Source organism: Euwallacea similis, chromosome 7, assembly GCF_039881205.1.
Source record: "Euwallacea similis isolate ESF13 chromosome 7, ESF131.1, whole genome shotgun sequence".
Lineage (NCBI taxonomy): Eukaryota > Metazoa > Arthropoda > Insecta > Coleoptera > Curculionidae > Euwallacea > Euwallacea similis.
This window is the reverse complement of record NC_089615.1, coordinates 3,800,151-3,825,208: the sequence shown is the minus strand read 5'-3', so window position 1 is coordinate 3,825,208 and position 25,058 is coordinate 3,800,151. Positions and strand designations below refer to the sequence as shown.

General features: G+C 33.2%; 5 protein-coding genes across 8 annotated transcripts; 2 read left to right on the top strand and 3 right to left on the bottom strand.

The window, feature by feature from the left end:
• Positions 1-103: 103 nt before the first annotated feature.
• On the bottom strand, positions 104-2,115 carry LOC136409825 (protein BCCIP homolog). The gene is made up of 5 exons (XM_066391629.1): positions 1,918-2,115; positions 1,259-1,417; positions 655-865; positions 427-591; positions 104-365 (listed from the first exon to the last, which is right to left on the bottom strand). The coding sequence occupies exons 1-5, from the start codon at positions 2,002-2,004 to the stop codon at positions 154-156; spliced, it is 834 nt and encodes a 277-aa protein (XP_066247726.1). The 5' UTR covers positions 2,005-2,115; the 3' UTR covers positions 104-153.
• A 475-nt stretch (positions 2,116-2,590) lies between these two features.
• LOC136409821 (glyoxalase domain-containing protein 4) lies at positions 2,591-6,871 on the top strand. Its single transcript, XM_066391623.1, has 5 exons — positions 2,591-2,759; positions 3,108-3,260; positions 4,961-5,217; positions 6,206-6,361; positions 6,579-6,871. The coding sequence occupies exons 1-5, from the start codon at positions 2,635-2,637 to the stop codon at positions 6,863-6,865; spliced, it is 978 nt and encodes a 325-aa protein (XP_066247720.1). The 5' UTR covers positions 2,591-2,634; the 3' UTR covers positions 6,866-6,871.
• A 516-nt stretch (positions 6,872-7,387) lies between these two features.
• On the bottom strand, positions 7,388-12,976 carry LOC136409933 (zinc finger protein 93-like). The gene is made up of 15 exons (XM_066391792.1): positions 12,842-12,976; positions 11,843-11,947; positions 11,192-11,325; positions 10,861-11,129; positions 10,669-10,795; positions 10,497-10,615; positions 10,211-10,429; positions 10,003-10,153; positions 9,740-9,942; positions 9,371-9,552; positions 9,102-9,288; positions 8,836-9,041; positions 8,576-8,737; positions 8,272-8,471; positions 7,388-7,847 (listed from the first exon to the last, which is right to left on the bottom strand). The coding sequence occupies exons 2-15, from the start codon at positions 11,943-11,945 to the stop codon at positions 7,674-7,676; spliced, it is 2,436 nt and encodes an 811-aa protein (XP_066247889.1). The 5' UTR covers positions 11,946-11,947; positions 12,842-12,976; the 3' UTR covers positions 7,388-7,673.
• Positions 12,977-13,221: 245 nt separating this feature from the next.
• Tbc1d8-9 (TBC1 domain family member 8/9) lies at positions 13,222-22,475 on the top strand. Of its 3 annotated transcripts, XM_066392160.1 has the most exons (22): positions 13,222-13,607; positions 14,436-14,602; positions 14,816-14,983; positions 15,048-15,144; positions 15,886-15,990; positions 16,043-16,201; positions 16,256-16,312; positions 16,529-16,733; positions 16,892-17,121; positions 17,515-17,765; positions 17,820-17,928; positions 17,985-18,106; positions 18,342-18,524; positions 18,758-18,937; positions 19,002-19,099; positions 19,164-19,349; positions 19,405-19,593; positions 19,690-19,982; positions 20,233-20,467; positions 20,520-20,678; positions 20,733-20,782; positions 20,852-22,475. In XM_066392160.1, the coding sequence occupies exons 1-22, from the start codon at positions 13,564-13,566 to the stop codon at positions 20,946-20,948; spliced, it is 3,384 nt and encodes a 1,127-aa protein (XP_066248257.1). In that variant the 5' UTR covers positions 13,222-13,563; the 3' UTR covers positions 20,949-22,475. The 3 variants fall into 3 exon arrangements, with proteins under 3 accessions (XP_066248257.1, XP_066248255.1, XP_066248256.1); XM_066392158.1 differs by having other exon boundaries at positions 13,223-13,607; positions 20,733-22,475; XM_066392159.1 differs by having other exon boundaries at positions 13,224-13,607; positions 16,904-17,121; positions 20,733-22,475.
• On the bottom strand, positions 21,811-24,937 carry LOC136410151 (polycomb group protein Pc-like). Of its 2 annotated transcripts, XM_066392162.1 has the most exons (7): positions 24,643-24,936; positions 24,388-24,583; positions 24,186-24,320; positions 23,917-24,134; positions 23,699-23,860; positions 23,283-23,399; positions 21,811-23,209 (listed from the first exon to the last, which is right to left on the bottom strand). In XM_066392162.1, the coding sequence occupies exons 1-7, from the start codon at positions 24,703-24,705 to the stop codon at positions 22,967-22,969; spliced, it is 1,134 nt and encodes a 377-aa protein (XP_066248259.1). In that variant the 5' UTR covers positions 24,706-24,936; the 3' UTR covers positions 21,811-22,966. The 2 variants fall into 2 exon arrangements, with proteins under 2 accessions (XP_066248259.1, XP_066248258.1); XM_066392161.1 differs by having other exon boundaries at positions 23,917-24,320; positions 24,643-24,937.
• Between the last annotated feature and the right edge of the window lie 121 nt (positions 24,938-25,058).

Sequence of the window (25,058 nt, the reverse complement as noted above, 5' to 3'; positions counted from 1 at the left end):
TTACCAGTCCCACATCAGCGAACGTGCGGTTTTTGTCATTCCAGTCGCCTGATAATTCACCACTTTTCTCTTCTTTTCGATAAAAGTTAAAAAACACAACATATTCAGTTATAACGTATTTATTAGAAAATAATATCAAATTGCAATTCACATTTAATTCACTAAAGTGTTGATCTCATCGACGATATCCTTATACTTTACGGCCTTCACAATATTTACCCTTCTATAGGGAACTAACTGCTGATCATCGTCGTCCCAACGCCCAGAAAGTCCTGTGTCGGCATTTTCCACCGAGAAATCAAAGGTCAAGTCGGCCGCCTTTGTAAAAACCACTTCTTCGTCGTTTGTGTATAATTCATCCCCATCTCAAAAGGTTGTTAATGCAGATTAATGAATCCCAACCACTAAATGTTGTTTTAAACTAACCTTCTTCTCCTTTCGGCTTTGAAGTTTTAGATATAAGAATAAGGTAGTCAAAATCGTAGCTTTTATCTTTCTTCTTAATATTTTCCATCTCTTGAAAAGTAGCTTTTAACATGTTATGAGAAATTTTTGCAGGGATGTTTATAAATCTTTCATTAATTAATAAACCTAAAATAAGAGCAATTATTACATTATCCGATTTCCGGTGATCTCAATAATAAGAGTCTCTACCTAATTTGTTATTCTCTTGCAAAATGCCTTTAAGGCTATCTTGTATTGTTTTATCTGCATGTTCCAAACTTATTTCTTCCAAGAGTTGGAAAAACTGCTTTACACAAGAGGACTCACGGTGAGACGTTAAATTTATCACACTGGCTACTGCAAATACTATTGATTCATCTATGAATTCCAGGGTTTCCTCATCGTCACTATCATTGTAGCTCTAGAAAACAAACATGTACATTTTGGTCAGGGTTGATTGATATTATACAGGCTGTCCTTTTTTTATGGCAGGACTTTAACTAGATATTCTACACCCAAAAATAGTACCAGTTTTCTGATATAATCAAAGAACCCTTTGTTACTGAAGTTTAAGATTTTCTTTACCTTTATTTCAATGCTATTTCAGTTTCTGAAACATAAAATTAAAATCTTGTACTGTTTAGAACCTACAAGATCTCAATTCAAAAACTGTTGTCAACTTGTACAAAGTGATACTTTTGTGGGGTTCAATCAAGTACAAACATATTTAATGTGGTTAAACTATGGATAATAGGTACACATAATTTTTGGAGCTACCCAGTATTTTGAATCAAATTCCTGTCTAACTCTTTACCTGTTTTAAAACAGTTCCAATCCCTCTTTGCACTATTAACATATCAGTCATTTGTCCAAGGTCAATGTTTGCCTTCAAAAATAACTGTTGGAGCAGCAGCTTAATTCCAGCATAATCTTGACTTTCTAGATTCTGTCCTTCAAATGTGGCTTCGATTACCTAAAACCAATGATTTGATATGTTCTGGAAGGTAAATTGTTTGCTAATAGCTGCAGAAAAAAGTGCAGGAATAAAAGCATTGTTAAAAAATTTCATTATAAATACTTCTCCCTAGGTCTGTTCATATTGCCATCTTCATTGCCAATCACCACTAATTTTATGATGCACTTGTTTTAACTCTTAACAACTTTTCAATAACAGGGTAAGCCTTATAAATAGTTAATTGGACTACAGAAAGTAAGTAAAACTCATGATAATACAGGATTCAATCTGGGAATATAACATTTTAGATTATACAGCAGTTATAACAAATAATGACTTAAAATAAAGTCTGAGCAGATCAAAACGATACTTCGTAAATGTCGTTTTTGGGAGTACTATTTAAAAATTACAAATTTTAGATGTTAAAACCGTTAAATAGAATTTTTAGTTGTTAGAATTAAAATTATATGACAGAAAAACAGCTTTTTTCCCACATCTCGACTAATTAAGTGACTTACTTGATCATTTTGAGTTTGTGCTCTGGGCGGTTCACTGCTTGAATCGTCCGCCGCCAATTTACGCGACTTTCTGTTAGGGGCTGCCATTTAATAGAAAATTAAATTATTGCCGACGATCGAAGATACTAAAGTTCCAACAATTGCTTATCTATACTAAACTTGCTTGAATAAAGGGAAATGCCGGTGTCTTAAAAAAACAACATGAAGCAACAAAAACCACCGTGACCACAATTCACAGGAGTTAGGTTAGAATTAGGGCTAAGAGGGAAAGATTGGAATTATAGGTTGACAATAACAAAATTCCGATGATAAATACACTGTGTGTAAAACGAGAATGTGACAACGTCGATGCTAAGAAAGCTACTCGTCATTTTCTCAATTGCTTCTTGTTTCAATATTATCTTACTTAGTTTAAAGTGTTTCTTTCCCTAATTTTATGGTAACAAAGTTCATATGTAAATAAGTCAGTACGTAATCTTTAGCTTCTTTAGACTATATTCTACAATTATAATGCAAAAAGTAATAATTAATGAAGATAGTAAATAAGGCTAGGATATGTGCTCCATTGTTGCCACAACTAACGTCACGTCTTGGTTTATACGTTTGGGAATTGTAAGTGTACCCTATCCTGCTTAGGAACGTGTCATTACTTGACAGGTTGACCTTGAAAAGTGGAGTAATCTTTAAAATTCGAATTCCTTTCACTTTTTGTTATTAATGATCAATTTTTTCTTGCTTAACGTTGCAAAAGAGTTCTCTCAGTTGAAATTCGCTCATAGATTAAGATACATTAGTTTATTTAATCGAGTTTCAATTGTCCATTCCTTAGCGCTCAGAAAGAAGTAAGTATTTCTGAACTAACTGAATCTTTTCCCTAGGCACTTTTTTGTGATTTTTCTATCCACCAATCCCAGTACTTTCCATTTGTTTAAAACACGTTCATATTTTATACAACTTTCATCAAAGTCCATAACACTATGCAAGAGTTGCAGACAAACCTAATTTTAATTCTGTTGAGATCACTGGGTTTCCCTTCCTAAATGAATGAGACTTAAATTAAATCTGTCAAGGAACATTACCCCATTATGTATTTCAAAAAGGTTTTGGAATGATGATGCTATTTTCACTAAAGCTAAAAACATACATTTCATTTTTAAATAAGATACAAATAGATAGCCCTTTGATTTCAGTTCCACAATGGTTTTATTACATGGAAGAGGTCTTCACTTTGTCTTCAAAATTCCAGATCGTAATAAGACTATGGATTTTTACAGGAAGGTATTGGGAATGAAAGTGTTCAGACATGAAGAATTTTCTGAAGGATGTGAAGCACAATGCAATGGGTAACTTAAATACTATTTTCTGTTGAAATCAATAAGACCCTAAATGCATTAGTAAAAGTCAATTTAGAACTTTTAATACAAGGTATCTTGATAATAATTTAACTGAAAATACTTATGCAAAAAAATTGATTGAATACCATTTTATTTGTCACTAGGATGATTTATATTCCACATTTCAAGCATATTTGTCAATGAAAATATCACTGAATGATGTGAATGTATGCATGTCATAATGACAGTCATAACTAGCCTGAACATAGGTTCAGCCTCCACGTGAATAAACATAGGTTCATCTGAACTTTTTTGTTTCTTTGCTAAGAATATACAGTAGTGGTCATAAGTACGGAAACTTTTGATATTCCAGTAAATCATCCTTTTACATTATACTTTTAAAGTTATTTGTGTATTACTGCTATTTAAGGTTGTATATTTTTAAAATATACACTAAAGTATGATCTAAGTGATTCATAAACTTATAAATTTTATTTAAATAAGTAGTAAAACTTAACATTTATTTCAAGTTTTATTTAATATTTGATGTTATTAGCTGGTTGACACATCTGTCTCCCTTAATTACTGAGTGATGCATTCCCTTCATAAAAAAAAATAAGTTTTCTACAAACTTCTACAGGAACCTATTTTCAGTCTCTTTCCAAAACTTCAAGTAAATATCTAACATTATATGTTTTTTCTTTGCGGATTTGTCTTCTAAGGTGTTCTCAAAGATGTTCAATCAGGTTAAGATCAAGACTCTGGAAAGGTCATTCCATTTTAGGGATAAAATTTTCTTCAAACCTATTTTTAACAAGCCTTGGTACATGTTTCGGGTCATTATTTTGTTGAAAACTCCAAAACAAAGACGTTTTCCACTTAGCAAACGGAAGCATATGGTTTTGTAAAATGTCCTTGTACATGAATAGGTCTATAGTCCTTTCTATTTTAATTTATAGGCCAACCCTAAACGTAGAAAAACACCCCAACCCATGATATTTCCACCGCCATGTTTTTATAGTATGCAACTGATACTCGGGGTTAAATCTTGCATTCTTGGAATGTCTTACACATTGAATACTATCATTACTGAATAACTAAAATTTGCTTTTGTGACTCCACAAAACGGTATTCCAAAAGTTTTAGAAATATCGCACTGTTCGTATTCATTTTTAGATAGTTAATTAATATGTTGTTTTAGTTTTTGAAACAAATAACGTTTTAGCATTGTTGTTGCTATTGAGCTCTATTGTATACTATGCATGTTCCATAAATTCAACTGATATTTCCTTTTTTTTTATCAATAAATGCAAAAAGTTTCTATACTTTTCTAGCAGTCTATTTTTATTATTATCTCTATTCTAAATAAAATTCCAATAAATATCAATATATCAAGGAAGGTGGTAAAGCATTAAAAGTAGAATCTATTTTATATTTTGTAGTTCAAATTATTCCCGTTAATTAACAAAAAAAAGCGATATTTAAAAAGTTTCCATACTTATGACCACTACTGTATATAACATTTAACATTTACAATCAGGACACTTTATGCAATAACATTCTTTAAGTAATCTCTGACGTAGCATAGGTAATAATTGTTATTTGACGAGAATTCTGTTATTGTAAGATTTTTTTACCTACGTTACTGATTAATACCTTTGAAAGCCTTTCTGAACGAAAATTCTTATTTGTTTATGACGATTCATTAGTGATTATGCCGGCCGTTGGAGCAAAACCATGATTGGATATGGCAATGAAGATGAAAATTTCGTAATTGAACTCACATACAATTATGGAATCCATTCATATGATAAAGGAAATGACTTCTTAGGCATTACCATTCAAAATGGGGAAATTTTGAAGAATGCCAAAAAACAGAATTGGCCAATACTAGATGGAAATGTTTTAGAGGCCCCTGGGGGCTACAAATATTACATAATTGATGCTCCTGTTCCCACAGATAGAGGTTCGTTTTGACTTTTTTGATAATAAGCATTATCCTTTAAAAAGATGACTAAGAATTGCGCTAATCGCCTCGCTCCTGAGCAAACTTCCAGACAGGATAATTGCCTTGATTTTAAGCTAGTCTAGTAATATACTACAAGACTATAAATATACTCTGCAGATCCTTAATTATTCTCTCTGGTGCTATATGAGCCTATTGAACTTGAGTCAACAAGCTGAATATTGATTAAATATAATATATTAATACTATCAAATTTTATGAAAAGCTCATTTTGCATTCTAAAAATCATCTCAATTTGGCTATACAGTAACAATAATTTAATCAAGCTCCCTAGGTATATCACTGCTCAATTGAAATTTTTATCTCTAATCTTAATTTGTTTCATTGTGTTACTAAATAATATTTACTTTTTTCTCATGTATGCGCTCTGGTTCAGGCCATAAAACCTAAATTATACTGACAAATTGGGTGTACTTAATTCTATTACTGCGTCTAGCCTAAATATCCTTTAATAGTTACTAAATCTTGTCTCACTTTAATTTTATTACAGTGTTTCATACAAATTGGTTATACATGCATGGAGATCTTGATTATAATAAGATATACACCGTCACTAAATTTGGGAAAGTTGTAGAGGATTTTATGAAAAACTCATAACTTGGTTTAAGAACTGCTTTAGTTTTTGCCGTTTTCCAGAAAAACTGAAAGAATTGAAACGCTGCATTTTTAAATGTGCCCTGGATTTTCTAAACTAAGCAAAAAATAATTTTAAAGCCAAAATATTGTGAGGATCCTTTTTTAAGTAGAATGCCATGACATCAAAAATAATTCGTACCTATATATTTTTCATAAAATTATCTAAATGATTCTCCATTTAACCGGCTCTGTATCTCTTATGGTATGTCGAGATTTCAATAAATCTAGAACAAATTTGAGATTACTCTATAATGAAATGTAGCTTTCATTAAAAAAAACTTGATATTTTTAGATCCCATCCTAAAGGTAACTTTAGGTTCTTCGAACCTATCGAAATCGATTAACTATTGGAATGGTATTCTTGGTCTTACCATCTATGACAGAACTGAAAAGTCTGCCGCGTTTGCCTTCAGCGAAAACGCAACCATGATTGAATTGAAAGATGTTGGTAAGAGATGTAGACACTTCTATAAGTCATTCCAACTTATTTAAAATCTTGGTTCGCTGTAGCAAGCCGATGTTGGTTCACTGAGGAAAAACATCTGCTTTCCATGGCGAGCCAAATTTTTTAATAAATTGGTATAAGACATAAATATTAGACAAATTCACCTTCCTGCACATTCTAAATTGCAAAAGCTTGATATAACAGGCATTTTTATTCGAAGGCGGACCTGTGGACAGACGTCAAGCTTACGGCCGCATCGCCTTCTCCATCCCTTATGCGGAACAAGAGCCACTCTCCGAACACATAAACAAGAATAAACAAACTATTTTAACACCACTCCTCTCGCTTCCCACTCCAGGTAAGCAAACCGTGAGGGTCATAATCCTCGCTGATCCCGATGGCCAGGAAATCTGTTTCGTGGAAGATGAGGGCTACCGGAAGTTGTCGGAACCAGATTTCGAAAGTGAGAAGGTTTTGGACCTTCAGATTACAAAAGACAAATCTTAAGCATAGCTTTAACGTCATAAAACTTATGAATATTTTGGGAACATAATAAATCGCTTTGGTTATGGTTATTTTTAAGTATATAGAGTACCTTTTGCGTCTTCAATAGGAATGTGTAAGATGGCTAGTGGTTTTAGAACAGAAAATTAAAAACTTCAGACCAGATGGTGAGCCCGCGATTATCAAGAGGACTACATTGTTTTAGTGGTACTAGTGTTTTCCTGTGAACAATTTTCTCAAAGGAAAATTTTTTAGATTTTCTGTTCCATATCCAGAAACAGGTATATGATCTTTTTAAGGTTTAAAACAGGGTAAATTAAGGCATAAAATGCTATGGAGATTATTAAAAGTATCATGAGTTTTCTTTTGTTTTTAAATGCTAGTTTTGATAGTTTGCGTTTTATTAATATACACTTATTATTGTTATTTAGTTTGATTTACTTAACTGGCTCTGGAGATATTAGAAAGATCTCTCTGTCTACTTTCGTATGCTACCTAAACCAAGATAAATGAAACGACAATCTGAAATAAAAATTGTATTACATTTTGAGACAATATCAAGGAAAGTAAATATAAACTTCTTTAATTACATCCCCTATGCAAGATTATAAAACAATGCACACGAAAAACACATATAAAAAGCTACTGTAAGTAAAAAAACATACAAAACAAATAGCGCATGAGATTTTGTTTTAATACTGAAAAAACATACAAATTAATGTTACGTAGAGCAAATAACAACTATAACCTCCGCTGTTGTAGAATTTCTTATTAAATATTAAAACATACCTATACCTATTCAACACTAGAATTACTTTTCAATCTCCATTAAAGCAATGGAAGGCTCTTTGACCGGTTCAACGAAACTTTCAAAGCTGGCCTCGCTCCCTGTAAACATCGTGTCGTATTTATAGACATAATTTTCATTTTCTTGTTGTGGAAGGGAAGGCTTATTTCCGTTCTCTTCCACGAGAACTGCCATTTCCTAAAAAAAATCGACATTTTCCCAATTAAATTATATCCGTCACTGTGGTTTTGACATTGACTTTGCAATTCTCCACATTTAAAAACCCATTTCGCATCAAATTGATGTCTAAAAGCGCGGATAGACGTGCAATAGAACATTGCATCACATCATCCCGCATATGTGATTTTGCACTCAATGCGTGAAGTGGGATGTCAAATGTACATTACTGAGATATAGTGTTATATGTTGCCGAACATACTTGTTGCGAAACATTACGTATTGTCCTACAAGGTCTTGTTAGTGATTCAAATAAGAAATTAAATAAACACGTCAAAAAATTTGTGTTGCTCCACTCAGGCTTCTACCCAAAAATTTACTTGGAAGAACACATGATGAGATTTAAAAAGTTACTCCTCAAATAGTCAAGACTGATAGACGATACCTTTTTTTTATTCCCGTTTTCAGTTGCAGTCTTAAAATGAGTCATTCGATGTTTTTTCATCGCAGACATTGTAATGAATCCTTTCCGACATTCCGGACAACGATGAGGTCGTTCCCCCGTATGGATCATTTCATGCCCTTTCAAGGTACAGGAGTTTGTGAATGCCTTTGAACAGTATTTGCAAGTCCACTTCTTAATACCTATAATGAAATTAAAAAGGAACGAAAAAGTTATAAACAAAATTTCTATCACGCAAACTCTTTGGTTTAAGTGAAAATAGTAGCTGGATTTGTTTAATGTTTACCTAAATGAATATTCAAGTGAGTTTTTCGATGGATCCATGTTTTAAACCCTTTACCACATATATGACATTCATAAGGTCTTTCATTTGTATGTACTCTGACATGATTATCCAGTCGTTGTTTATCTTTAAACACTTTTGGGCAATAGCTACACACAAATTCGCCTGAAAACAAATGGAAAACCAAGATAAAGATGATACATTATGTACAATTTTCAATTTTATATCAGTTGAAATAATGACTCCAACCACTTAAAAATCACCTTTATCATTTCTTAATTTCGCAGATTTTCCCCACGTGGCAAACATATTCTTATTCCAGCCTGGTGCTTCGTGATTTTTCAAATGAAGTTTAAAATTCTCCTCACGTACAAACTGAGATTGGCATTTGTCACATTCATATAATTCATGACCTAAGTCCTTTACATGTTCCTTAAATTGTTCTTCTGTTGCAAAAGAATCGTAACATCTATAAAAATTAAGAAATCAATCAACCAATATGTATTAAATATTAGGGCCATTAACGAACTTTTTGCAAACAAAATTGTGACCTTTGTGCTTTGCTCTATGCATGGCAATAGCATACTTATGGAAAATTTTCAATTCCCTACCGCAAGATTCGCAAAAGAAGTTCTTCTTTGTTGGCTTGTTGTCCACCGGAATGCCCTGATGGAATTTTTGTATGTGTAGAGTGAGATTCCTTTTAGTTGTGTAACCTAAGAGTTTACCATGAAATTTGATTTACGTTGATACATGACATTTATTAAATCACTTTATCAACATAATTGTTAAACTTACTTTGCCCGCAGGTATCACACAGAAACCTCATATCGTTATGCGCTACCAAAATATGCCTTCGAATATTATTTGAATTTGCGAATTCCCTGGGACACTCTGGACATTTAAATTTTTGGCTCTCGGTCTGTGGATTCAAATGTTTCCTCCTCCTGTGTTCATATACCGCTTTTCTATTTTTAAATCTAAAATATCGTATCATATCTTTTTGCTGAACTTCTTGCAATCACAGACACAAGAAAAAAGCGACAAAGAAAAGGCGAACAATAACCCATGTTGGTGTTGAAATATTATAACTCTTCTACTATTGCTTGTCAGCGTACTACCTAATTCTTTATTTACAATTTAACCGTTCTCTCAACTATTACTTACTGTTCTCCACAAACTGTGCATTTGGTATTATGCTCGGCTGACTTATAATGAGCATTCAATTCATTGTAAGTCTTGAAGCTAATCAAGCACAATCTGCAACACTTCAATTTTCCATGTTTTACCATCATATGGTACAGCAAACTAAACGGATTATTGAACTCCAGATAGCAAATAATACATTTTGATTCGGTGCTGTGAATAGTCTAAAAAACGCAAATAAAATTCAACTTTCCTCTTGCAACTACAGAAGAAAATTGTCAAACTTTTAGGTGAGCTTCAATATTGTCATAGCCATAAAAAGTTTCACAGCAAAATTTGCACAAGTATTTCGAGTTGCGAGGTTTCCTGGGAACAGCCACGTCATTAGTTTCATCCAATTCCTCATCATTCTGATCCTCGTCATCAGTATTAAACCTTGGTTAAACCAATGTTTAAGGAATTATTTACTTTAAAGAATCAGCAAGTAGGTACCTCTCATTGGGCTCAAAATCTGGGTCACTCTCCTCATTAATGTTAAGATACAATTTTATATCTTCAGTTTTTAGATCATTCACCGATGTTTTAATTTTAATGCACTTTTGGCTATGCTCTATTAACTTTTCCAAGTTATCAGCTTCATAACAACATTTCAAACACTTCAAAATCGTCGTATCCAGAAAATGAACATTTCGCATATGTTTCGACTGATTTCTGGAAATAGGAAGTAGACTTATTACTACCACAAAATGCTATTTATGGCATATTTATCTAGCTCTACCTAATTTTCTTTCCACATGACGGGCAAATATTTAGTTGAAATTCAGTGTTAATTTGAGAATCACCTTTAGCAGACAGGTCAATATTTTTCTCTCTACCCCTACCTTTTGGAAAACTTTCCTAAAAATTACATTAAGTATAAAATATTACTGTGCAGGAAAACGGGTCTTTACTTTAATTTTTGTAGTACATTCCCCATTCGATTCCTTACGTGATTTATGTGCATGTTGAAGACCTTGCAATTTTTCAGACAAAGGTGTGTTATCATCATCATCAGAATCGCTGAGTGTTTTATCGCCTCTAAACATGAAATATTTCATATAAATGCACATCTAATTATCATACTTTTGCAGTATAATACCTACCTAACATCATGAGAACTTGCATTAGAAGTCTGAGCAACGTCTGTATCAAAATCACTCTTTCTTAGAATACTTTCCAGCACGTTTGCTACTTTCTGTTTATAAACATGTAAGTCAAAATTATCCTTCAGTTCTATTAAAACAGCAATGTGTCTACGAGCAAGGTCAAGAGACAAGTGGGAATGCTTTACTTTTTCAATAAAATCATGGATTGGTTTTAGTTGCTTCAAGCAATGTGTGCAGATTAGAGCTGGAAATATATCTGCCTCTATCTAGAATTTAATGTTGCTGTTATTCTTCAATAGTCACTATGTAGAGTGTAGCCAATGCTTACCTTCACCTTGCAAATGTCTTCATATAACTGAAGACTAGGTATATCTTCAAAATATGTATCTTGCATATTAACTGTTTGTTCACTAACACATAAGCATACCCTGCATATTTTATTCACTATATGTAGAGGATCATCTAGAAGAATACAGGAAAAAGGTCAATCTTGTTCTGCTAGCAATATACTTAAAATAACTCCTCCGACAAAAATTAAGAGTAGTAGTAAAACCACCGTCACATACAGTGGAAAATGCTGTATGTCATGGAGGAAAATAATATATATCACAATAGATGTGTCAAACATGTAATGCCCTGTTTTAGTTGGTTGGATATTTCTGCAACTTTCACTTTTGACCATTTTTCACTGTATATAGCAGTGGCCTATATCCTCCTTAAGGAAAGCATAAATGAGTCAACTATAATGCAATTTCACTAGGGGAAAATGTCTTTTTTCTCAGCCATGTGCAAATGTTAAAATGAATAAAGAAAAAGTAATGTATCCAAGAGGTATAAATTAATAATGAATCTTGACTTCTGCAAAACATCATAACTTATCCTCTTTTTCCAAAAGGTTCGGTAAGTACCAAATACCTTTTTCATCATTGTAATTGTATGAGGACTCCAATTGCGAACCTATAAAAATAATCCGACTTACCTTTTGTGTCTATGTGCTTCTTGTCAATTTCTATGGACTGCAAATTGCCTAAATCTGTTGCATGTTCGCTGCTGTGAAGCAGGTGAAATTCTACCTCCTCCATTGCTAATAACATATGTAGACATGTGTTAGTTGAACAGTAGTATAGTTTTGAAAATATAATACACTGTACTTTAATCTTCTACAGGTTTTTTTTTTGTTATTTCAAAACATATTGATGATAGGAAGTTTTTGTACTAGCCATAATAAGAATCACCTAAATGGATGTAGATAGTGTTGGTTAAATAAGAAAAAGTTGCACCCTTTACAGCTAGCTTTTTCTTGTACCCAGTATTCAGAAATTAATTTGCTCAACTACAGAGTGTGATTCCTCAAGCCATTTTACAAAAGAAAGTTAAAAAATTAATTCTTTTTTCTTTATATAGCTCCCAGACTTTTAGAGATTTTGCTCATATTATCACATGCCAAATATTTATCGAAGTCTTGTCTTGATAAGGCATGAGGAGAGGGGTACCTTTTTCCTACAGGTAAATTTTCAAATTGCACAATAAGTTCAATTTCCCTGAATTGAATACTCGGTGAATGGCATCATATCCTTGCTCTCCCATATTAAATACTCATACACCTTTTATGGCACTAAATCTGTTAATACATGGTCGCTAAAATGAATTTACTCTTCTCCAGTTTTAAGCATTAATATAATAATTCTAATTAATCATCAAAATATATTAATGCATTTACGTTATTCAATACTTGCTATTCATTATTACTTGTAATTACTGCTACTTCAAGCCAGTTGTATACCGAACTTTACATCCACTCTGGAACTTGAGTTGCATTTGACATATTGTTTATCCGGTACAACTTCTTTTTTAATTGCATATGGAGTTCAAGACGTAAGTATAAAGTGGTGATGATTAAATCCAATTGAATATTTTTCATTTTCCTCAATGAAATGTATAATAATTTGCAAAGTTTAATATTATTTAAGTCACTTACCTTAATTATTTTGTAATATTTCCAGTGATTTGAAATATTTCATAAATATTATAATTCGTACATGCTCACGACAATTAATAAAAATAATAATAAATAATATTTATCAATTATTATGTATTTTTATTAGCCCTTTCACCAATTCCTTAGCATAATTAATTCAATGTCAAAACCATATGTTACGACTATGGTTACGCCTGACGTCAGGTGTCACATGTAGCACTAATTGTTATTGTTTTATAACAGCAATGAATTGTATGGAGGTATCATATGCATACTATTATATTTTGTTACGGTTGATCACGTGAGTGCTTCATGCATTCCATTGACTGTTGTAAAACGCTTCTGAATTTAGTGAAACAAAATCAGCTGTTCATTACTGTCACTGGAAATTTGAAAGAAAAAATGTTAACAAAAAGTCAGAGAATTTTTTTGTAATTTGTTTTTTAATCAAATTATGGAATTTCAACAGTATTTACACAGTAATTTGGTCGCATAAACTGTGTTGTTAAGTATTCCTTTCATATCCAAAAAAATTCAGCGTATTCAATCTGTTTTTCCATTGCACAATACCACATAAGCGCAGTATTATTGTTTCATGTTTGTTTATTGTTCCCAAAGCCTTATCAACAATGATTCTATTAGGCTGATTTCCTCATTGCTAATCCTAAACTAAAAGATTCTAACATTGTTCATTTATTAGTAATCCTTGAAAAGGGGCGAAAATGTTTGTGAAACCAGAAGAAGTACTAATTGCTAACGCATTTTGGTAAGTTCCTGACCAAATGTAATACTTAAAATTAGTCATATTTTTTATTCCTGAGATTAGTAAATGGCTATTTGCATAATGCAGTAATAAAGAAGGTTGATAAGATTTCTGTTATACAAATTATTTATACAGAGTATTTCAGAATTGCATGACACTATTTGAAATATGTATTCTCTAGTACAAAATAAAAAAAAAAGTTAATATAAAAATGTGTCGAAATTTGATTGGTAGCATAGTTACAAGGTGTTAAAAGTTAAGAAGAAATTAGTTTTTATTGTATCTGCTGCTGAAGCAGACTTCAAATTTTATATGCATATTAGGTAAAAGATACAGCTTAATGTGAGAGTAGTTTGCCTCCAATCATTATATAGAGTAGTATATTTTCTGAGGTCTTGGTCCATAAAATCGTTTAGAAAAATTTGCTAGTATGCCACTAGTGGATTTTAATGTTTCTTAAATTCTTCATTCTATTACCTAAATTTTATTTTTCTTGATTTTTGGTTGAATTCTATTTAGTTTGTAAAAAATAGAGTCTGCCACCCTTTTAACATAAAATCATTTTTTTCCAAAAGTTACAATAAAATTGATAAAACTAAATTTTTACAACTAGATTTATAACTGTCCCATTAGTCTACTTAAATTGTTGTGCTAATAGCATCTATTAGACTATATTAATGGTTCCACATTAGGTTTCATTAGAAATTGTTTAGGAAAAAGAAGATACAATTTTAAGTTAATTGTGACAAGGCCAATCTAACATTAATTCACTCCTGAATTAACTCTTAACATGTAGCAATGCAAAAGAAATTACAAGTTCGAATATTTCAGGGAAACTGAAGAAACATCATTATATTTTGTACTGCAGCACAGAAAAGGTCATGGCACAATTAGAGGATTATCATCATTACTTGTAGGAACCATTGACAGTATTTTTGACACAAAGCCTGCTCCTTATAGGATCTTACATCAAACGCCCAATTCGGAAGTTTATTATTGTAAGTAGTGGATGCATTAGCATCACCAATAATAATGCAAAATTTGTGACTATGGCCCCAATTTAAATAATTAACTCCAGAAGTTAATTTTTTTATAAAAGAAATATTGAAATAACTACATTTTGAAAGGTTTGGTACATTTGGGAAAAGCTGAGAAAAATTGTTTTGTTTTGATGCTCTTCACAGTAATACAGTGGTCAAATTAAATTTTAGTGGTGGCTTGTGGTATGACCAAACATGAAATTCTCCATGATTGGGAATGGCTATTTACCAATGTTTGTGAGACTTTGCATGCATTTGAGAATGAAGAAGATATAACAGAATTTGTGACTTGTAAAATAGAATCTGTGATTGCTGCTAATCAGGAACAGGAAGTGGAAGGTATACATATGTTATTAACAGATTTTGAATTAAGCAGTGATTTTCTATTCTCTTGGGTATATAGATGAAGACTCAAAATCGTTTAAGATAACGTCAGACAAATTTCAAAGACTGTTTGGATTAGCAAGGGATGAAAAGCTAGTAAACTATTATTCATGCAGGTATGTCAATTTAGAAGATACACAGGCTATTCTTGGCATTTAAAATAAAATTTAAAACCAACGTAATTAAAAATAGGATGTTTTATTTAAAATGAGAGTACTAAATAAATGCATGACTTCTCACAGTGTTTGAGATATCATTTCAATTTGCCATAATTTTTCTTTAAAATGTTTAACTCTATGCTCTGTAGCAGCTGAATCCTGAATCAAGCGTACTTCATTACTCTTTAATTATACAAACACCACCAGTTCAAGTGGAAACATAGGGATTGTGCAAGTAAGAGGAAGGCTGCATAAGGTTTAATATGTCTAACAAAGATCAGCAAAGTGGGTTGCAAGCGACTGACTTAGGTGAAGTCAAGCCAACGTTATCAGATCTTTCACCGTTTCAGAATTTTTACGAACATAAGCTCTAATGATGAATTAATTTTTTTTAAATTTATTTACGTTGTTGCTTTTTGCTTTGATATTTAAACAAATTTTCATCGCCACGAAGGCAGAGAAATGGATACTATTTTAAACATTGAAGTAGAGATGTCGACCGAATTGACTCCGTCCACGTAAGCCGTTAGTCTCGCAACTCACTTTGTTGGTCGTTGGCAGAAGCGTATTAAACCTTATGCGGTCCTTCTCCCACATTCATAATCTCTATGTTACCCCTTAAACTGGCGATATCTGTATAATTATGTATTACTTCAACGAACATGGGTCTACAACATGGTAGTAAAAGTTTTATTTTAGTTATTGGAAGGGCAAGTTGCCAAGACAAGGATGGATGTATCTGTCGATAAATTATTGCTGTTTCCATGCCTTTATTCTGGGTACGGACACTAAGGTTTGCATAAGGTGATTTATATAAAAATTTTAACACCACTATAGCTACAAAGATATCTTATAGATGGTCAGAAGTTACAGAACTTAGCAAAAAGAATAGCGTCCTGCTACCGGACGCAATTAGAATAGCTACTAGAGAAAAAGAATATTTTTTCAGCATGTTTCTAACAAAAAATGAAACATATAGTCTTATGGAGCAACTGGTTGATTTAGCGGTAAAAAAGTATGCCTTAGTGCTTTAAGGTAGAATCTTAATTTCTAACACGGTTTGATTTAGGCTTATAGATGATAAGAAGAGTTATAGAGAAGACAAAGAACTTTTAAATAAACTGAGGTATGTAGTAATGATTGGCTTGTTTGAACCTACTAGGCAACTGCCTGGAAACAGTCCAAGAATTCTTCTAGGCAAGCACATCGTACATTTCTAATTTAAATTTGGAATATGAGTTGCTCAGAAGGATTTTTTTATCCACATGGAACAAGTTTCTGTCTGTTTGAACATACCTACTGTCAGTTTTCCAAAAAAAATGTTATATCACTTTTTGTGTAGCAAAAATGTTCCAAAAAAGGCCTCTTTCCTGAAAAGGGATCTCGACGCCAGGGCGCAATCTGAAGCCTACAGAATGATGTTCAGACTACCGTCCTCAGAGAAGCTTGATGGGTCCATAGATTGCACCCTGATGACTCCTTATAATCGGAGACATGTTGCAGGGAGGTTATTTTTGTCCCAGAATTACATCTGTTTCGAAAGTAGGGTGAGTTTAATTAGAGTTTTTCATTGGGTCTCTGCCTTGCATAAATGGGTCCTTGTATCATTTGTGTTTATGTTTATGCCCAATTGTTCAACGCTTTATAACAGCTTGTGCAAATTAAAAAACTAATGCATGCCTTAATAATGAGTTGCACTATTTAGCATCTATTTCAGGTAAAGGCTCAAGTGAGTGTAGTCATCCCGTTGAGAGACGTGATAGTGGCGGAAAAAATTGAGGCCAACTCCTCCAATCAAGCGTTAGATAAAGCCATAATAGTGACTGTAGGAAACGCTTTAAATAGAACTAATTTCATTTTTGCGCAAATTTTAGACCGGGATTTCGTCGTTGAAAAATTGTCCGAGCTGCTGGCGCGGACGCAAGAAATGAAAGTGTAAGTTTATATCGAAAATAGTACCAATTTATATGAAAAATATATTTTAGAGAGAGGGGGGGGGGGGCAATTTTAGGAGGGAGATTTTAGAAAGAAGCTTTTTCTAAAAGCGTCCTTAATCGTCAGATAAGAAAGATTCAAAAGAATGTAACGTTTTGAAGTATTGTAGCAGTCACTAATTCGAAACATCTTTGGAAGGTAAAATTTGGACATAAAATTCAGGGAAATTGACTTTGAACAAAAAAATTTAAAAAGATTTTTTTTTAATTTTGAATTTCCTCGGAAGCATTCGAAATTTACCAAGTTTCAAAAAGGCATATAATTCAATTCCAAATTGTACAATTTTTTCAAAATTTAAATTAAAGAGTAACGTACACAATTCTCATTTGATAGGTTTAATAGAGGCGAGTCCTTTATTAATGAAGAGCCTGTCTGGAAACCCCAAAAAGCCCTCATGGGCTTATTTCCACTTAGTCCTATACCCGAGGTAAGTAAACGGCAGACACAGAAAGCCAAGGAGTGGGAGGAACATTTTAACACGTTCGGGCGAGGAGTTTCAATGTATAGAACTACGGAAGTTGCCAAACTAGTACTGGAAGGCATTCCCGATCATTTAAGAATGGAAATATGGATGTCGTTTTCTGGTAGCATTTCCTTCTTTACATTTTTCTTTAAGTTTTCAACAGGGTGATTTGTAGGTGCTCTACATGTTAAAGCTGCCCATCCTGGATATTACCGATCTCTTGTCGATAAGGCCTTACGTAAGCAGTCCACAGCTAATGAAGAAATCGAAAGAGATCTTCATAGGCGAGTATTTGATTATCGCAAGTTGATTTGTTGTTTTTATTTCTGAGTCATTTCAGGTCGTTGCCCGAGCATCCAGCGTTCCAAACCGAAATAGGAATCGACGCTCTCAGAAGGGTTTTGTGTTCTTATGCAGTACATAATCCTAGCATCGGGTATTGCCAGGCAATGAACATTGTTGGTAAGTTATTTGTGTAGAAATCATTTAATAAATGTGTGCTTATGTTGTTGGGAGTTTTAAATTATGCAAGGCTCCCATAGATAGTTTATTGGGTTTTAGCTGGTAGATGATGATTGTTCGATAATGACGTTCGAATAAAGAATCTTAAAAAATTCCTGTCCTAAATCGCTCTATAATGTTGAATAATATTCATAGATACGCATACGGTCAACAATATATTATACCGTATTTCTAGCCTCAGTGTTACTAATCTATTGCAATGAGGAGGAAGCATTTTGGCTATTAGTAACATTGTGCGAGAATTTGCTACCTGATTACTATAACCAGAGGGTAGTTGGTGCTGTTGTGGACCAAGGAATCTTAGATGAGCTCACTTTGGAATATTTGCCTAGTTTACATGATAAATTATTGCAATTAGGTACGTTAAAATAAAATATTCACGAATGTAACGTGTGTGAACGCTTAGAGAAAAGTAAATAATATATTTTATTTGAAACTAAAGGGACTGCACACCTCACTTGCAGTTCAGATCGTAAACATCTCCCTTAGGGAATAATGGTTATCCTAAATAGCTCATAAAATAAGTTACTATTACAGTATCAACGCTTAGATATAAAACTTATTTAACGCTTATTAAATCTAACCTTTCAGGTATGATGAATATGATCTCACTGTCTTGGTTTCTAACGATATTCTTATGCGTGATGCCATACGAATCTGCTGTAAACGTTATGGACAGTTTTTTCTATGATGGCGCTAAAGTTATATTTCAAGTTGCTCTTATGTTATTGGAATGGAACCAAGACAAACTTTTAAGCTGCAAAGACGAAGGTACATTCTCCCTTCAAAAAAATCACTACAATCAAAATATCTGAATACAATTGCCATGATTTAGGTGAAGCTATGCAGTTGCTCTCAGAATATTTGATGGGCATATTCAACGATGAAGGGAGAGGTGCTATACGAAATAAGAGCTACGAGGAGCAGACACGGGTAAATTCAGATAAAAAGATGTGGTAATACCTTGATAATTATCCACGTGCTTTCAATGTTGCAGACAGTTTCAATACAAGTTTTAGTATATGAGGCCTATAGGCGGTATGGTGGTTTGACCACAGGACAAATCGAGAGACTAAGGCTAAAACATAGGTTAAGAGTGGTGCAGGAGCTTGAGGATACCTGCGAAAGGAATGTGTTACGCTGTGTGATAGGTGATGGATATTTCACCAAAGCAGAGCTACAGGTATCAGCTTTAAATTGTGATTTTGTCCTGCAGTGGCACTTATATAAATTTCTAGGACTTGCTGAGTTTAATCAGAGAAGAGATTATTACTCAAAAGAAACATATTCCCGACAAACACGATCCTTCTTTACAACCCTATGAAGCTTTCAAGGTGGATTTTGACTATTTTAAAATTCTCTTTGTGGCCGTCACTCCTTGGGGTAAAGGGGAGACAGCAGAGTCTTTAGCAGCAAGAATATTTACTGTAAGAAGGTTTTCATGTTCAATTTGTCAGTTATTACTTTCAATCCTTTCGGATATGGAAAGTTTTTTAACAGGGTTTCTCACATTTTTTTTGTAGCTTATGGACTCCAATTGTGACGGTTATTTAAATTTCCGTGAACTGGCTGCCGCCATAGGCCTTACATCTACGGCGGACGCCTCTCAACGACTTAAACTTCTCTACACCATTCACTTACCGCCGCTGCTTAATATGTCCGACATGGAGTCTCCCGTCAAACACGAGTCTGGAGCTGAAGTGGCCTCGGAGGCCACCGATTTCTTCAGTGGGGTAGAAAAAAATATGGAACTGCTCTTATTGGACGAACCGTCGCCTTCTGAGGATGTTAGTTCTAGAGGAGCATGTCAGTGGCGGTAAATTTTTTCCTGATTCTTTGTCTGGCGATTTCTTCATCGCACAACAAAATTAGAAAGAACCATTTATGTAACTCATTAGGAAATGCTACTTTATGTAACTCATGTCATATTAAGGAACTTCGTTTCGCTTGTCCTGCAGAATCCTATTCAGTACATAAAAGTATGCATTTCCTGACTAGTTGCATAAATAACAATTTTTACATCTTATTCGAATTTCACCATTGACAAAAGTGTTCTATCCTTACAGTGAAGGCTTCAGCTCTCAAGCTTCTGTAGACAATTCCATTGGTAGTCAGTCTAGCATTCCCGAATCACCGTTGGTTAGAGACTGGGAAAACAGAAGCTTGAGCAATTTACGAAATTTGGTGCAATCCAGGGATAGTAAAACCAACCTAAAATCAGTACCCAAAATGCCTCAACCGCATTTTATTACGCTATGGAAAACTGTTTATGATATTATCCAAACTGAGCCAGAAGATTTGGTGAGAAATCGTAGAAGCTTCCCAGTGGATTTTTAACTGGAAAATGTTTCAGGAAACTTATCATGCAATTGCCGATGTTGGAACACTTCTGCTTGAATTGGGCGATGTGGGCAAACAGTTTTTCGTAGGTAGGGATGAGAGTGTAGACAGCTTGGCCACTGCTGCTGCAGCAGCTGTTTCGGACCAGTCACCAGCTTCCGAAGTAGTGGATGTATGTATGTTTTTACCGGAAAGTGTTTGAAATTGAAAAGAGTTTATCTTTCAGGATCCGGATAAAAATGGAAATCCGTCCACGCCGAAAACCGGAATTCAGTGGTACATTACCGTAGAACAGTTTTTGGCGTCCATTCTTAATGCTCAACCGTTGGTCGATTTTTTCTCTAGGCGATCGTTCATTAGTGAAAATATTAAGATTTTGAAGGGCAAGAAAATTAATAGGTTTAACTCCATTTCTGAAGTGCCTGCCACTGTACGGTCTTAAAGCAGTACTTCGTAGTTATGAAACATTGACGCTTTTGCCTTAATAATTTGAATACACCGATTAATTGATGTAAATCTTGTACTTAAGTCTTATTTCCGATCTGAAAACTAATGGGTCTACTCAAAATCTTTTAACATTCCATCGAATACTTCTTTATTTTCAATATGTGTATAATACAAATTTTTGTTACTTGCAAAGCAGTAGTCTACGAAAATTTGACGTCAATACTGTTGCTTATTTTTCGGACATGTGCAAAAGGGAAATGAAAGGTGGAGGAAAACTAAAGATTCCATGGTTTACCGCTTTACAAATAAAAAGTAAATGAGATATGTATAGGTATTATGCGAATTATGAAAGCGGTCATACGTTTATATAACTATTATAAACTGAGTTTCAGTTGTAATGTATGTATTTTGATGAGTTATTTTTCTAAATGTTGCATTAAATGATAGAGAAAACATTTATAATATTTTTTTTTATCATACATCACTTTTTGTGCAATATAATATTAATCATAATATTTTACAGTTAGGTCTTTCTAGATTCTACCGTCGGATAAACATAAAATACAATTTTTTCATGCTTGAAACAACTACAAATTGATTCGTGAATGGTGGATGCATTCATTCTTGTTTTTAGATCTTTACGTAATATAAACTAGGTTACTCTTTTCTTCTATATTTTTATAATTTTCTTCAACCATTATGTACCTTTTTCTTAATATGTATTATGTAATCAGTTGTATATGTCATATTGTTTATTATAATAATAAAATAAATAATGGTTGGTGCCATCTTGAAACCAGTTATTATCTCTTTGATTATTTTTATATGCTCGTATAATTCCCAGAAAACATTGAGAATTATTATCATTTAGTAGATAGTCACTTTGACTAATTAAAACAACAGGAAATATTACTTTACACATACAAATGTATTTAAAAAATGGAAGGCACTACAATATACTATATTAAAAACATAAAAATTATTTACCTTACCCTAAGTGACAAAGAATCATTACTTTTTATTTAAATCGACCTTTTTATTAGTATTATGAAAAATTTACTGTAAATAGTCAATACAAAAAACAATTTGTGGATAACTAAAAAGTAAAGTAATAAAACACCTTTACGTGAAACTTACTGGATTTAAAACAGCATAAAAATATTGAAAATTCACTTTTTTCTATATACTAAAATTACGAACAAAAATAATCAAGACTCTGAAATAATTTATGACAATTTTGGCTGAATTAATAAAGAAGGCCTGAGGAGTGCCCTCTAAATATATTTGTACTTGTTTCATTAAGTATGACGTTGAAGTTCACAATGTGCCAGAGTTTACCAATAGCTATATTGTCGCGATTTTTTTTACACTCAGCTCAAGCTAAGAAACCTATAATAAGCTGTTTCAACTCATTACAAATCATTATTTCTTTAATAAGTTGGAATAGCATATAGTCCAAACTAATGTTATACAGAACTTGTCCCAAACATATATAACTTTGTATGTAAATAAATCCTGTTTTTATAAAAAGATGTGTTTTAACTATACATATTACCTAGGGGGGTGAGTAATTGGCCCATAGCATTTATTTATAAACCGAAAAATGTAACATAGAGACGCTTCAAGATGGTATCAAATTTTGAAAGGATACTACAATATCCTTTCAAAATTTGAGGTCTATTGTTTGAAAATAGTTTTGCTAAACTTACTAATTCTAGTTGGAAAAAATTCTAACATGGAAATTTAAGGATCCCATTTCAAGAATTTCAAATTCCGACTTTAAACTTCCAAGATAAACTGAAACTAGTATAATTGTAATGCTAAGAAAAATGCAAATAAACTCAATTCAAAAAATTGAAAAACGTAATTGACCATTTACACACCCCTGGCTCACCCTGTATATATCTACATTATTAGACATTCTTAAAATAATAAATAAATAAATAAACCGTACTAGTACGGATCTTAACAACTAGGCAGTAATCACATACAAGGTGTACAACAGTATCACAATCACACAATCCCTGATGGTTCTTCACTTTTACCCTCTCTATCTTTGAAAAAACCCTTTTCTGTCTTACATTCTCTAATTGTCACGCTCTTGGAATTCACACTAACGTCTGTTATGAATACCTGATTGGCCACTGGATTCCTTGCCAACCAATAATCAGAGCTTAAGCTCATGTATTCTGCATTAACACTCTCATCATTAAGGGATTTCTGAGACTCTCCTGTTTCTTTATTTTCAGCTTTAACCTAAGACATAAAATATATAATAAGATTTATCTTTCTACTAAATCACAGAAGATGTCGCGAAAGAAATCATTACCTCAGCTTTTTCAGGTCTCTTTTCTGTTTCTGCAGGCGACGCCGCTTCTTTGGTAGAACAATGTGGCAACGCTGCATCAGTAATTGCTAGTTTGTTGTCCAGCAACTGGGTTTTGTCCTGTTATAAAAATCTTTAATAAATATTTTTTCATCACATTAAATCTTTCAGTTGCATCTCAATATTTTTAGAATGTTCCAAATACCTATATAAACTTTATGTACATATATTTTTTGGGATTGGGAAAGTGAAATTTCACCAACTTTTATTTTTCATAGTTTTTTACATTCAACTTAAAGTCTGCAATAATGTCTCAAAATCATTAGAATTTTTTAAGTATCCCATAAGTTGTGTCATATACCATTTCCATTGTGAAATGTCTCAGTTCTATAATTTCGATCAACCAATTCTCAACTAACCTGATTGGAAATAGGAGCTGTTGCAGTTAGAATGGTCGGACTAGCTGCTGATGGTATAGCAGATGTTACTGGAACATTTGCCGGATCCTCACTTTTAGGTGATTTTGCCAGAGATTTTGTAGACTGCACAGCAGTTTGGTGCTTAGTAGATAATTTTGCTGCCTGGAAAAGTTATTATTTCTCAATTTCTAAATTACCAACCTTTAAAAGACCTCTACCTTTGATGGAGGCAGCCCATCATTAGAAGTACTACTTGTGGTTATAGTGACACCAATCTTTCCACTTTCCTTTGACAAAACTTCAGCCTTCCTTTTAGCTCCCAACTCTAAGCGGGGCATAAGTGGTAAATCATCATCCTCTGAGCTTGACTTTGATGAAGGAAGGCTCTTGTCAACCATTACAGAATCAGGGCTAAATTCCTTAGAGGGTGTCACCTCTACATGTTGACTCAAAGATAGATGATTTGATTTCTTAACGAATTCTTTACCTTCACAAATCTCTTCCAATTCCTTTTCCTTTGAAACTTTTGCCACCACCTCTTTCTCTTCACTTTTTCTAATCCTTGATTTGTCTTTTTCACGAACTGATTCTAGGATAGGACTTTCATCTTGACTTTCTTCACCTACACAATAACAATATTTCAGTTTATATAACTATCTATTGTGAAAAACATCCATCATTATGCTCACCCTCATCCTCAGTTTCAACTTCCTTAGAAGAAAGAGGTACTTTTTTCTTCTTTGCCCCTCTTCGAGAACCTCCTTCATTTTTCTGAGACTGTTCAAATTGTTCTATAAGTCTACGGTCTAAAATATTCTCTTCTGGTTCCCAGGTGTTGTGCCTTTGACTCCAGCCTTTCCACTTCACATAGTACTCCACAAAGCCCTAAGAAAGTTGCGTTGAGGGTGGAAAGAAAATTTAATATGCGGAATGAAGCAAATTACCTTTCGGACCCGTTTCTTAATAATTCTTTCCGCTGCATACACTCTATCACCTAAGCTTTCCATCTTGAGTTTGATGCAGAGAAAACTTTACTAACAGGGCGGGAATGGCAACGTAGACCTGGCCAACAGGGATCAAGAATATGACACCATTAAACTAGATACTTCTAGCAGTTTTTTCGACTACAGAGAAAAACTTTTAATACGAACGTTCGTTTCAAATTTTAATATAATTGTAATCATTTTGTTGTTTCTCCTATCATGCGGCTACCACTATGAAATATAACAGAATTTGACTTTAACATCGACAATGACAAGTAAATAATAACGTTACACTTCCTCCTATTAAAAGGAAGGAGGCTGTAAAATGCACACTGGCAACAGTGCTTCTCGGTCATTTTAATACACAATTCTAACTC